Source organism: Actinia tenebrosa, unplaced genomic scaffold, assembly GCF_029948245.1.
Source record: "Actinia tenebrosa isolate PJP-AT-01 unplaced genomic scaffold, QUT_ActTen_1.0 PGA_scaffold7__59_contigs__length_16204524, whole genome shotgun sequence".
NCBI lineage: Eukaryota > Metazoa > Cnidaria > Anthozoa > Actiniaria > Actiniidae > Actinia > Actinia tenebrosa.
The window spans coordinates 7,241,334-7,255,199 of record NW_028292584.1 but is presented as its reverse complement, the minus strand read 5'-3'; the positions used below and the strand labels follow the sequence as shown (position 1 = coordinate 7,255,199).

The 13,866-nt window shown below is 37.3% G+C and overlaps 3 protein-coding genes across 5 annotated transcripts in view; all 3 read right to left on the bottom strand.

Annotated features, from left to right (window-relative positions):
- LOC116298959 (uncharacterized) overlaps window positions 1-7,198 on the bottom strand; it is a 39,751-nt gene extending 32,553 nt beyond the window's left edge. Inside the window, exons 1-5 of one of the 2 annotated variants that reach the window (XM_089040061.1) lie at window positions 6,961-7,198; window positions 2,473-2,631; window positions 1,619-1,789; window positions 634-822; window positions 152-322 (exon numbers count right to left, since the gene is read on the bottom strand). In XM_089040061.1, the coding sequence (XP_088896187.1) occupies window positions 152-322; window positions 634-822; window positions 1,619-1,789; window positions 2,473-2,476 (535 nt within the window). In that variant the 5' untranslated portion in view covers window positions 2,477-2,631; window positions 6,961-7,198. Of the gene's footprint in view, window positions 1-151; window positions 323-633; window positions 823-1,618; window positions 1,790-2,472; window positions 2,632-4,045; window positions 4,196-6,960 lie in introns of those variants that run through there. The other variant, XM_089040060.1, reaches the window with a different exon arrangement.
- Window positions 7,199-8,005: 807 nt separating this feature from the next.
- The window catches only part of LOC116298958 (uncharacterized), a 39,697-nt gene continuing 33,836 nt past the window's right edge, over window positions 8,006-13,866 (bottom strand). The window contains exon 40 of the mRNA XM_089040062.1: window positions 8,006-8,153. The gene's annotated coding sequence lies outside the window, so the exon portion shown is untranslated. The remainder of the gene's footprint in view (window positions 8,154-13,866) is intronic.
- LOC148905437 (uncharacterized) lies at window positions 8,006-13,866 on the bottom strand. Of its 2 annotated transcripts, XM_089040064.1 has the most exons (2): window positions 12,213-13,866; window positions 8,006-10,759 (listed from the first exon to the last, which is right to left on the bottom strand). In XM_089040064.1, exons 1-2 carry the CDS (start codon window positions 13,716-13,718, stop codon window positions 10,700-10,702), a joined length of 1,566 nt encoding a protein of 521 aa, XP_088896190.1. In that variant the 5' UTR covers window positions 13,719-13,866; the 3' UTR covers window positions 8,006-10,699. The 2 variants fall into 2 exon arrangements, with proteins under 2 accessions (XP_088896190.1, XP_088896189.1); XM_089040063.1 differs by lacking the exon at window positions 8,006-10,759 and having other exon boundaries at window positions 11,426-13,862.

Genomic DNA, 13,866 nt, shown 5'->3' with positions numbered 1-13,866 from the left:
AGGGCAGCACCTTCTACTCATATTTTTTAGATCCTAAGTATTGGCCGTCGTCCTTCTGGTTTAAACCCAGCCAACAGGGTGCCCATCAATCAATCATTTGGTGCATGCTAATAGTCCTATACATACTGTACATCACCAGGTTTAGCCTTACCTGGACACACTTCCAGCTTACAGCTTTTCATTTGGCTGTAATCACTCGTACAGTTTCGTCCTCCATGTCGTGGTAGTGGGTTTGTACAGGATCTGCTTCGTTGTTGCATTCCGTTACCACACGTCCTTGAACACCTCGACCAACTGCTCCATAACGTGAAGCCTCCTTCGACTAAACACGAAACAGCAGAAATAAATGGAGGTTTATTTAACTGGTAACGTGTTTGTTAAGAGATTAGGTTCACAGGGACAACACATTTGACAGTCAAAACAGAGCAGACAGACAGACAGACAGACAGACAGACAGACAGACAGACAGAACAGACAGACAGACAAACAGACAAACAGACAGACAGTACAGACAGAAAAACGGACATATATACTTTTTTGCCCATCAAGAAAGTATTGAAACTCAAGAAAATATAAACAGGTTTTTCAGTTCACTAAATATTGTTTTCTTTTTAATTGAAGTTAGTTCCATACCTGGACAAGGTGTGAAACACGATTTAACAGCTTCAGTGGCGTTTCCTTGACATGGTTTCCCGCCATTCATTGTAGGAGGGCGGTTACATTGACGCGTGCGCGTGATGAAAGTACCGCTGGGTATGCCACAACTTTGAGGGCAACTCGACCATTTTGACCATTCACTCCACTGACCGTCCACAGGTTCCGCTATACGCAGAAAAAAATAAAATCCCTTTTAGACCTAAATATTGTACTATTTCGTATGATAAAAGAAAAAATATTTGAACACTTAGTTTACATTGACAAATAGCTAGAATGAGCATTTTCAAAGGATTATTTTGGGTCAAATTCGCGCCCTTTAAATCGGCGAAATACTGAGAAAGGGCCGCGTTCATAAAGACCCAATCAAAATCATTTTATTAACTATTTTTATCTCGTAAGCATTTGGAGTGTGTTTGCGTTTCGGAGCGCATTAGCTCCCATGATTGTAAAAGACGAATTCAAAAGTAACAGATCTTCCGTAGATTTTTCTTAAAAATAAAAAAAATCCTGTTTTGTTTGTTTAGATTTGATAAAAAGTAAATGTTATTTTTGTTTAATCTTTTGCTGATTTTCTTCGATTCCCAAGGACGGCGTATTAATGCTTCATAGAATAACACCTTTTAGGGATTGTAGTGCCAAACGACTTGAACATTAAAACGGACAGTTAATCGTAGTATACACACCTTGTCATCGCCAAATGCGATAGGTGATAGGCGAAAAGCGATAGGATATAGGAGGTCATTCCAAGATCCAAGAATAGCTGGAATGACTTGTGTTTCTGCTTTTTATTCTCGTCAAAAACATAGACCTTAGCGTTGAGACTGATTCAATGTTCTTTATATTTAATGAAACCATTTTTATGTCAAGAATGAATCATGCCTATCGCCTTTGGCGATGACAACGTTTTTTGAAATAGGTGTAAACATGCCAAGGCGAACCTTGTTTCATATATATCACTTACTTGGACATGGCCATATACACTCTAGTTTAGTTTCAACATTCTTCCCAGTGCAAGGTTTCCCGTCCGGGGTAGGCTTGGGATTGTCACAGGCTCTTGTTCGATTGACGTATGAACCTCCACATGGATTTTCACACTGCGACCACTGTGACCATTCTGTCCAACCACCGTCAACTATAACCAAAAATCTATATTGTTATCCATGTTGGCGATAGCCGTGTGTATTAACAAACTATATATGTTCGTTAATAGATAATACGAATAGGAGCTTTTATATAGCGCATTTATACGACGTCTCAATGCGCTTTACATTTATGACAGTGAAGGACTTTACGGGCTGCGCATTAAGGCGCTATTAGCCGCCGTGCAGCTTATGATCATGAGGGAATGTCTTCAAATTGGGATAGGGTGTTGAACCGGGAGAAAATCTCTTACTCAACCCTAAAATTTCTGATATAATAAGGCTTCAGGTATTTATTCTTTTCAGAGCTCCCATCGATAACAGTGTCACTAGGTTCACTGAAGATATTTCTCTCATTATATGATCAGGTTTTATTCATTTATTATGATGTATGGCTCATACGGCGCCCATTATGTGTATATACTCATTTTACTAAGGTTTTCAAGGATTATAGGTAGATAGATTTTTTCGGCCAAACTTCATAACTATTGAGATACTCGAGATCTTTAGCAAATTTAGAAGAAAACTTATGGGAAGATCTAGAATCTTCATGTCTCATATATTTTCTAATGTAAAAAAAATGCATAATTACGAGTCTTTGTCGAGTGATTTTGTTGCAAAAATATTAATTAATACGAGGCATAAAAATAAATATCTCTAGATGTACTATACTTACTCATGCAATCTTTTTGTTCAGCGTTATCTCCCACACAGTACGCGCCATCAGTGCTGGGGACTGGGTTCGAACACGTGCGGGTTCTGATTCTTTGATTTCCTGCGCAAACTCCTGGTGCGCATCCACTCCATCCGGACCAAGCTGACCACTTTCCATTTACTGCAACCCAAACAAGCAAGTTATTTTCACTTCATTCGGGAATTCTTAAAAAGTTACCCAATCACGATGTAGAGTGAAGACTGCTCTATTTGGTCATGCTTTCCCATTTCAGACCACGTGTAATTTCATTGAAAATAAGATTCTTTGTTTGAGTTGTATCCATATTCATGTGTCTTCTGATACGTAATCATTTAACAAAGAAATAATACTCTAGGTAATGATACGCGTGGTCTGAAAACACAACGCCCAATTTTAAAAAATCTTCTATGGCTTCATTCTCTTAAAAAGTTGTTTGATACTATGAAGAATAAAACCAAGAGTTCCTCATAAAGTTCCATCCAATTCCATGGACATTCAACCATGCAGTTTATAAAATATGTTCGAGGTGTACGCTTGAATTATGAAGTATCTGAGATGATTGTTCATAGAAGCTTATACTCAATGGGCAGTTCTCAAGATGATCTTGAATGCGAGGTTAACATGGAAATACAAATGAAATACCACAAATTCAATCGAGAAAAAGTGTGATTTCTTTTGTATTTTCATGTTAGCCTTACATCAAGATATTTTTGAAAATTGTCCATAAGCATCTTGTTGTTCACTTATGAAAAATAATGTAACCTATTTTGAAAATGCAGTTAAGATATATAGAACAGTTTACCGCTTTAGACACTGATTTAAACAAACAGCAAATTAAATTTTAAAGCAGTTGCTGCTATGATAGTAATATTTCGTATATTTGTTTTTCTCTCAAAAATCTTGAAATTTATTTTATATAAAACCAATTCATTATCATTATTGAATTGAAAAAATTTTTTTCTTTATTCAACTTATTTAGGAAATATTCAATTATGGAAGTTATACGTAAAAAAAAAACGTTGTAAAAATAGAAATGGGTTTTTTGGTGATTCAACATTATAACAGTTAAATGTGTCTGATCGATAAAAGATTTAACTTTAGTTCTAATTTGATTTAAACTGTTTTCAAAAATTTATCCCAATTCATGCAATCTAATCCTAAAAAATGAACAAACTTAAACAAAGAAAAAAGATTTGAAATAATAAAGCCGTATGTTTTTAATGAAAATCGATGACCCTAGCGCTATAGGGACAATCCTTTTTTTTCCTCTCCCAGCCAAGATGACTCCAAAAACAAAAGTTAACCTTGTTAGTAAAGCCCCTGTTACTTCATTCAATCTGTGAAATGTGTAAAATGTAAGTGCTTTTACATGAAATAATGTGACCTTAATCTAAGGAGTATTTTCTTCGATCCCCAACAGGATGGAAGCAAAGAGAACCGTCCTACCTTCCCTTATACAAGCCCATTAAATTCAAAATTCCAAGAGCTAGATAACGTCTACCAAAAACTTAGATTCCTAAAGTTAAGTCTGTTTTTCGTTACAGTGTTAACTTACCTAAAGATTCTGCCGAATAAAAAAATACTCCTAAAACTGCAACAAGCAGCACAGCCTTCATTTTGAATTACAAATCCTAACGTACAGATCTCTCAAGGAATTAATATCACTCTAGGATGGGCAGTGGTGGCCGTACAACCTAGGCCCAGAGTGAAGAGTAAATGGCAAAAGGAGTGTAAGTTTTTCGTACCTCGCGAAAGAATTTGTTGAGTTAACCTGTTCAATTAAAGCTGTTTGTTGATTAATCAGCTTTGAATTTAAAAATACAAATGAACAAACACAATATGGAGTCAATGACGCTCTAGCCTACGCCTTGCTTGTCATCAATGTTTCACATGGGATTGGTATGTTGCAAGTAAATATATATAATTTGTGTTATGACAAGTGTCTTAAAAATTATGAACTCCATAAATTAATTGCTCTCAAATAAATACGCTCTTCTTCTTTTTCGTTATCTTTAGAGTAAATAAATGAAAGAGAGAAAAAAGAAAGAATAAACGAGTGAAAAAATTGTCTCTTAGTTTTGCTTTTTCCTTATTTTCCTCCATTTTTTCTTTCTTTCTTTCTTTCTTTCTTTCTTTCTTTCTTTCTTTCTTTCTTTCTTTTTTCATGCTTCAAGGTTTCTGATCAACAACATTTATTTCCTTCAGTGTTTTACTACAATTAGGTATTACATTTCATTCCATATTTTAATTAAAACTGAAACTCAGGTGCATAAACAATTTATTTACTTTATCAGCAAATACAATATGTAATAATTCCCAGGAATAATTACACAATACACTTTCGTCTTTTCCATACATGAAATAAACATTTGAGTAAAAAAAAAAAAAAATGTATCGACGCAAAAATAACACGCAAACATTATAATGAATTTTGAACACCGTAGATGAGAAGGATACAGTGGAACCTTCAAAATAACGACACCCATGGGCCAGAAATAGTCTCTGTAAACTAGAAGTATATATAATTATGAGGTGTCCTGTGGTGAGGTTCTACTGTACTTCACTGACGTTTGTGATCTTGCAAAGCCGTGTAATATTCATGTTTGTTAAAGATTCGTTGTATTTAACGACTTATATTTCTTTAAAAAAAGAAGAAAAAAACCTGACTCTCTTAAAACTCACAGTTGTTGCTTAACAATAAAAAAAATAGAACATAATCGTTCTCCTTTAGCGAGAGTAGCACCTTGTGCAGTTTTAGAATAGTGTAAAACGTCTTCTTGTTCGCTGTCAATTATAAAACGTTTGGTTTTGAAATTGTTTTTTAAGTTTCGTATACGTGGTGCTGTTGATGCAGAAATTAATCAAGCAAAGCTGCCTACATACATTGCACAATACCTGAGAACATTGCACCATTTCTAGTAACGTTTTAAGTTAGGTGTACAATCGATCAAAAAATTGCGCTCAACAACGTTGATGAACTAAGCCGTCTCTATTCTACTTCTGCAGTACTTGTGCGTTGTAATTACATAGTCCGAATCACAGTACAATTTCGTAGTTTAAAAAGATTTTATTCACTCAAAACTTAACCAAGCCTTGAAAAATGAGCGAGGATTTATACTCAAAAATGTTTTGGTTATTTATTTTGTTTTCCAGACGTTCAAACGGCCACATCAATCTTTTGCCAGTCTTCCTGATACAGGTCTACAACTCTATACCATGCCTAATCACTTGATTACTGACGTAGTATTCTACGTCAAGTTCCCACCAGGAGTCACCATTGGAGTTACTGACACATTTGACAAAGCTCTTCTCATTGATATAGTTAATGGACCTTTTGCTCGTATTGGCATAGCCATCAACAAAAAATTTTCTGATTTTAGAAAAGGTGTGCATAGATGAGAGGCATCTTAGTAGTACAACCACCCAGCCGGATTTAACCACAACTGACGAGGAAAGAAAACGCTCCGAAAATTATGATGCGTTGATGCCATTTTTATCCTCATTTTTACCTTCACAGTTGTATCATTAAGGAGGTAGGTGTTCAACTCTTAAAAATAGGTAGTAAAATCGCTTGGAGTACAATTGCGTTTTGCATTCGATTTTACATGAACTATTCAAATAGTTCCGCTACGAGTCGTGCTTCTCCTAATAATAATAATAATAAATATTATAAAATGACTGTTCCAAATCTCGCCTTCTGATTGGTTGTGAGCGAGTGCTTATGAGAGCACACAGCACTACATATCTCTATGGCAAACATGATTTCTCTGTCCTTTCCAAGGTTTCTATTCTTTCTTCCAAGTTCTGTTCTCTGTCTGTCCTCTTCCTGTTTCACTTTGTTTCTTTAAGATTTTGGTTTTCGTCCAATCTTTCTCTCTCTATTGCTACACTTCATTGAGCGTCTCTGTCTTTAGTTTCACGGCCATACGTACTGAATTATTGCTATCTTTAGCTTTACAAATCCTTGATTGCTGTAGGTATCCGGCTTTAACTGATGAATTCCACTGAATGCTTTTTAAAAATGATTACGACTAGAATGACTTTCTAATCCTAAATGTCTCTAACACCACGCAAGTTCTACGACTTCAGCTTGAATATATCTAAGACTCTTTAGAACGTGTCGGATCCATCTAGCACCGCGTCTAATTTGGTGTATGGGTGTATTTATAGATGTTTTAATACAATAGGATTACGTAACGAAAAAACACTTAAATGAGACATTACACGTACAAACAATGCTAAATAAACTAAATTCAAGAGCTACGAAACAATGACTATAAAAATGACTAAAGATAGGTCCTAAGGAACCACGATTATATGACAGACAGATTATTTGACAATGACTATAAAAATGAAAAATTTTAAAAATATATATATATATATATATTTTACTAAAGATTGGTCCTAAGGAACAATGATTATATGACAGACGCGTGTACTCGCTCTGGGACTTTCAAGTTTCAAACCCACCTGGTTTGCGAAAATTGCGACGATTCTCCTAAAACCATCTTTGTCACGACAGTGCCTGGAATAAATCACAGTAATAATAAAAAAATTAAACATCAGCAAAGATATTTTTTTAATATTTCAATTCCATTTCTCTCGTATTTCTATCCTTCCTGTATCTCTAATTTCCCTTCCTAACTTTCTCTTTTATCCCTAACCAACAACACTAACCATCGCAAATAACGGCTAAGTTTGGAATTGGAAATAACACTTCCTTATATATATCAATTAGTTTTGGAGTCATTTATGTTATAGAAGGTTAAATAAAGTATCAGCAGATTACAATCATCGTCATCGTCATCGTCATCATCATCATTATTATTATTATTATCATCATCATCATCATTGCTTGCTGCGGCATTCTCTATCTTCATTGGTGCGAGTGCATCAGCTCTGCGAAGCCTCTGGAAGGATGAAGCCTCAGGGAGGATGAAACCTCAGAAAAAATGAAGCCTCAGAAATAGAAGAAGCCTTAAGAAAGGTGAAGAATCAAGGATGAAGCCTCAGGAAGGATGAAGCCTCAGGAAGGATTAAGCCTCAGGAAGGAGGAAGTTTCAGGAAGGATGAAGCCTAAGGAAGGATGAAGCCTCAAAAGGGATGAAGCCTTTAGGAAGGATGAAGCCTCAGGAAGGATGAAGCTTCAGGAAGGATGAAGCCTAAGGAAGGATGGAGCCTCAAAAAGGATGAAGCCTTTAGGAAGGATGAAGCCTCGGGAAGGATGAAGCCTCAGAAAGGATGAAGCCTCGGGAAGTATGAAGCCTCAGAAAGGATGAAGCCTCAGAAAGGATGAAGCCTCGGGAAGGATGAAGCCTCAGAAAGGATGAAGCCTCGGGAAGGATGAAGCCTCAGGAAGGATGAAGCCTCCTCAGGAAGGATAGTACGTATGCCGTGGTTCCATTATAAATCGCGAATACCATGGCATCATTCGCTTACCTTGTTATTTTGATTTTCCGAGTAATAATTAAGCGGAATTAATAATTTAAAAAGTCATAACACATTAGATAAGAGCTTGTAGTGGAACTGTTTTATTGCTTTCCCAAATAATTTGTAACACTGACATGGCAAAAACAAAAAAACACGAGTAATAGAACCTAGATTCAGCATTAAATTAAAGTTTTCACCAGAATTTGACCAAGAACATCCCTTTTTATTACGACCTGAAAAGAATGAAATATTGTAGAGTTAAAGGTAGAACTAGTTGTGACACCGATGGTGCCCAAGAAACTTTTCACGAAAGAAAGGGTGGCTCCCGGTACGATTCCCGTGTCATTCCCTTGAGAATAAGATTGTTTGTTTGAGTTGTATCTATATTCTTGTGTCTCTCATGCGCAACCGTTAAACAAAGAAATGATGCTCTAGGGAATGACACATGGTCTGAAATGGGAAAATATTATGCCCAAGGTAAAGAGATCTATTCTCGGTTTTCACGTGACGTCACGAGCGGATTAAAACTTAGTGTCCGCCATATTGGTGCACAGGAAGCTCATTAGCATATGTCAAATCACACACGTGCGCTTATGTTTTGATTCGAATTATGCGATGTCCGAGGATTTACTCGTCGATATTTCAAAAAACGAAACCCAAGAACAGAAAAGAATTGAAGATACCTCTTCAATTGTCTTATCTGAATACGCCAAAAAGCTTGAAAATCACATTCGAACGAGATATTTTAAAAAAATCGAAGGTATTGGAGTCGACCCCGCGTGTTTACAAGGCGAGAAGTTAGATGCAGAATGTCTGCCACCGATCGAAGCCACCGATCTTCTCTCTTATCTTGTGCTGGAAACCAGCTTCTATACTTTAAGGCAGTTCAAGGCTTTCAAGAGTCTAGAGAGTTACAATCAAATGGTATCGGGCTTCATAACGAGCGTTCAAGGAAAAGCCATTGGAAATAAGTTCGTGGTGTTAGGAAAAGTTCGTCATTCGCAGCGAATGAATGAACCGCCAATACCAATTTGGATTATCGCTAATGGAGAAGGAACGATAATATCTGCCCACTGCCTTGGTTGCAAAGCAGGTCTAGCAGAGTGCTGCTCTCATGTAGGGAGCGTACTGTTCTATATTGAGGCGTGGAATCGTATACATGGAAAGTTGGCCTGCACAGAAGTGAAATGTACGTGGCTACTCCCAACTTACGTAAACGAAGTACCGTACGCTCAAGTTGAAGACATCAATTTTAAATCAGCTCGAAAGTTGAAAGATGAATTAGACGTTAAAATTGATGGTGTACAACCTTCGACTAGCACTCCGGTAGGGAAAACGAAGTCCGTCCCAAATGTCACCCCTACAGAAACGGATATGAAAACCTTCTTTGCAAAACTAAATGAGAGCCAAAAAAAGCCTGTCATTCTTTTTCTAGTGGCTCCTTATGCTGATCAATTTGTACTAAAAAGTCGGCGTGTTCTAACGATACCATCCCTTTACAATCATGAGAATTTGAAGCTGAACTACCCAGAGCTGTTACAAAAGTGCTGCAAAGTCGAACTATCTCTTTCTGATTCCGAGATAGAATTAATAGAACAGGAAACAAGGGATCAATCAAAAGGAACTGCGTTTTTTAAACATAGAGCTGGTCGTGTTGGGGCTTCAATGAGTTATTCTGTTGCCAATACAAATCCTGACCAACCATCTATCTCACTTATTAAAAACATTTGCTATCCACAGTTGTTTAGTGTGCAATCTAAAGCAATCAATCATGGAATCAAAAATGAAGGCAAAGCCATAGAGACTTACAACCATCTCATGTCTGCAAACCACAAAGATTTTGTACTGATAAAGTGTGGAGTTTTCATTGATAAGCAACATCCCTGGATGCATGCAACACCTGATTTCCTCTGTTCCTGCTCCTGTTGTGGTGATGGGTGTGGAGAAGTAAAGTGCCCTTACATTATTGAAAACTGGGACTTTGAAAGTTATGTGCTTAAGAAAAGTTCTTGCCTAGAGAAAGTGAATGGAATATTTCGACTAAAGAGAAAGCACCAGTATTATTACCAAGTGCAGCAACAATTGTCTATAACTGGTCGCCAATTTTGTGACTTTGTCGTGTGTGCATTCAGCGAAAACAAACCTCAAGTCTTCATTGAAAGAATTCTCCCAGAAACAAGTCACTGGGAAGCTATCGTTCCCAAAGTTACAAAAGTATGGCAGACATGCATACTACCTGAGATTCTTGCTCGATGGTATACAAGAAAACAGCACTTACCTGAAATAAAACCAGCAAACAAGTCCTCTGGTATTTGTTACTGTGGAATGCCTTCTCAAGGAAGAACTATTCACTGCAGTAACCCAAAGTGCCTAATAAAGGAATTTCACCAGACATGTTTGCATTTATCAGATTCAGTCCCTGATGTTTGGTACTGTCCTAACTGCCGCTTGCTAGCAGAATTTCAATGCAAAAAGCCAAGAAAAGCATCAAAGCCAAGTTCTACTAAGTGCACACATAATGATCAAGCTTTGAAACTGGACAGTATTTGTGTATGTGGCTCATCACCAATGATGAATGAAAGGCTTCTCAAATGTCACAGTGAAAATTGCCAAAATGGAAAGTTTTTCCATCTCCAGTGTCTGGACTATAAAAGAATGCCTAACAATAGTCAAACTACGTGGGTGTGCAGCAATTGCAAGGTGTCTCAAGCAGCCAAAGTAACTGCATCTAGTTCTATTGGTCCTACCACTTGTTCTTCTTCTTCAAAAGCCAACACTGTTAGTGCTGCATCAACAAGCCAATTAAAATGTGAAAACAGTATTCCACAAATGCAAGCAGCTAAATTGGACAAAAAGGAAAGTACAATCATTGGTAATAATGCTAGTGCTGTATCTACTAGTTATTCATCAATTATTGATTCCAGCGATGATGAATCGGATGTCAAAATAACACAAGTGACTAAAGGGGTTTTAGACAAGAGGGCTTCCCTTGGTAGCCTCAATGACAGTCATTTTGACATCATTAATTCACCTACTGGATGGCTGGACTGTACAATAATTCAGAAAGCACAAGTACATCTACAGAAAGTCAATCCTCTGATAGAGAGCTTTCAAAAAACAACCCTTGGCCCCATTAGGAACTTTGATGTTGTCACTTCAGAATTTGTTCAAATATTACATACAGGACATATGCACTGGGTCTGTATAAGCTCTATTGGATGTAGACCAGGCATGGTCAACCTTTATGATAGTCTCTACCATGATATCATTGCCAAAGAGGTTGAAGAACAGGTAGAGAGTTTAATGGCAGACAGCTATGTAGGCATAGAAAATGTAACAGTCCAGCAACAACTGAATGGGAGTGACTGTGGAATCTTTGCCATAGCATTTGCTACGTGTCTGGTTTATGGTTTCAGCCCACGAGACTTTACATTTGACATACCCAAAATGCGCCCACATCTGGCTCAGTGTTTGGAAATTGGTAAAATTACAATGTTTCCATCAGTTTAGAATATGTGTTTAGAACACGCTAGTGTTCACTAGCCATCATCTACTCTTTATTTGAAACAGTAATGTTGTTTTAGAAGAGCAAATGCATTAATACCATGAAAGAAATACAAAGTTGTTAATAATCATAGTAGCTATTTAGCAAATAACAGTTGGTTTCGATCCACTAGAATATTCATTACACAAAAACATATCTATACACCTATTTCATTTAAGAAAGGTTGTCATCGCTAAAGGAGAAAGGTGATAGGTTATTCATAGTTCCAACAATCACTTGTTTTTTTTGTGTTTTTTTTAATGAGTTTTGAGATATCCAGTGTTGTTTGTAGCCTGAAAGAACTTTAAAGGCTTTGATTATTTGCGTTTATTTTCATATATTACACCTTCGAATCGACTATTGCCTTTGGCAGTGACAACTGTTTTTTGAAATAGGTGATACAAAAGACCACTATATTCTATTGTGCTTTAAATGCAACAAAATAGTAGTAAATTTGAGAATTAATAATAAACAATTAAGATACACTAGTTTTCATCAGCAATGTCCAAAAATAAAATAGCTACTCTGACAGGAACAAAGCAGAAAAATATTTCTTGTGTCACCAATACATTATGACATTTTGAATACAAGAATATCCTGGTATTTCATTTTTATCTTTATAAATAAATTCAAATTCTTAAATTTTGGTAATAATTAGTATGTTTATAATCTAGTCAAATGGAATGATTGGTGGACAAAGGTTAACAAGACCAGAACACACCCTTAAAATGATATCAATGACTGGTACCTGTTCCTTATTGCTCATGAGAAAGTCAGTGCTCAGTGTCCCTTTCAGAATTGTGTACTTGCACCTCAGCAAACCGATTACCCTCTCCACATGAATTCTGACATTTGCAATTCCTCGGGTGTTCTCAACATCGATGGGGTCCAGCTGGCTCTTCCCCTTAGTAAACGCTGGTATAACAAGCTCTGCTCTCTTGAATGCCACACTTTCATGAACTGTAAATCCCCTGTCGGCCATTACTAGATCACCAGGCACAAGTTTATTTAAAATACCACAGTTTTCAGTGAGGAGCTTATCAGATGTTCTGCCACCCCAGGCCTTTGATACAAAGGAAATGGTGCCTTGTGGAGTGATTCCAATTAATACCTTTACAGTGTTGTGGTGTTTGTAGGAGCTGAAGGTCTGGGCTCTTGCCAGCAGGTTGGTAGGCCTTTCTATGAAGACCTCAAAACAATCAATAATCACTGTTGTCTTCTTTCCAAACGAAAACTCGAAGCATTGAGGCATTGTTCTCCATAGTTCATCCCGCTCAGGCCAATATATTAGTTGAGAGAGTCGTATGTCCATGATTGTTATCCAGGTAAAAAATATCCTGGAGACAGTTGGTGCAGACACTTCAAAACGGTATGCAAGATCCAAGTATGGCACATTAAGTCGGAGTTTCATCAAGACCATGACAAGTTCCTGGAACTTCGTTAAGCTCAACGACTTTCTTGCCACATGAGGGGCTACATGTTCATATACAGCTTGTAAAATAGTAGCTGAAGGCAATCCAGTGTAAAATAGTACCTTCCCATCTTCCAGCATATCTTCGCGATCGAAAGGGGCTTTCTTTGGCTGAGAAAACATATAATCTAACTCCTCAGTTTGTGTGCTTGACTCGGTCATTTCTGGATTAACTTCGTTTGTTTGTGTGCTAGAGTCAGTGATCTTACAAAGTTCCTCCAGCTTCGAAGTAATCCCGTCCAATAAATCGCCATCTTGGCAGTGCAACTTTGATTTATCACTCGCTGATTGAAGGTCATTTGCGATCTGGCTGATTTCCTCAGTTAAAGAAGGAGAGTCAAAAGAAATATTGTCGATTGTAGCGCCTTCTTCATCCAGTTTCGCTACCTTTGCAGCTGACTCGAACAATGCTCTTTCCTGTTGTCTCTTCCTTCTCACTTTTGCACGTTCACTTCGCGCGGCTTGAAGATCGGAGTTTTTCTCACTTACTACTGTTTTGTTGTGTCCCAAATTTAATGTAGGCACCCAATCGACGTTAAACTTATCCCAATTGGCAGCAGGTTTTCCAGAAACGAAGTGACGGCTGCAAATTCTCCCACTGTTGATGATTTCTTCGGATAACCCAACCCTACTAATGGCGGCCAACCACTTTCTACGTCGTTCAATCGACAGCTCTTCTGCCTCCTCTCCTTGACTTTTTCTAACCGATGGAACACGAAAGAGGGAAATTCCCTTATCACGAACACTCCTGGTATGACAATTTACCATTAAACAAAGAACCATTATAGAAAATGTGCTGAAAATATTGACTTTTAGTCGCTCGATTGTGATGAATCTCTTTTGTTTACACTATGTTGTGCACCAATATGGCGGTTAGCAACCGTTGTCATGCACCAAGTCACGTGGGTGAAAACCGAGAATTGATTGATTG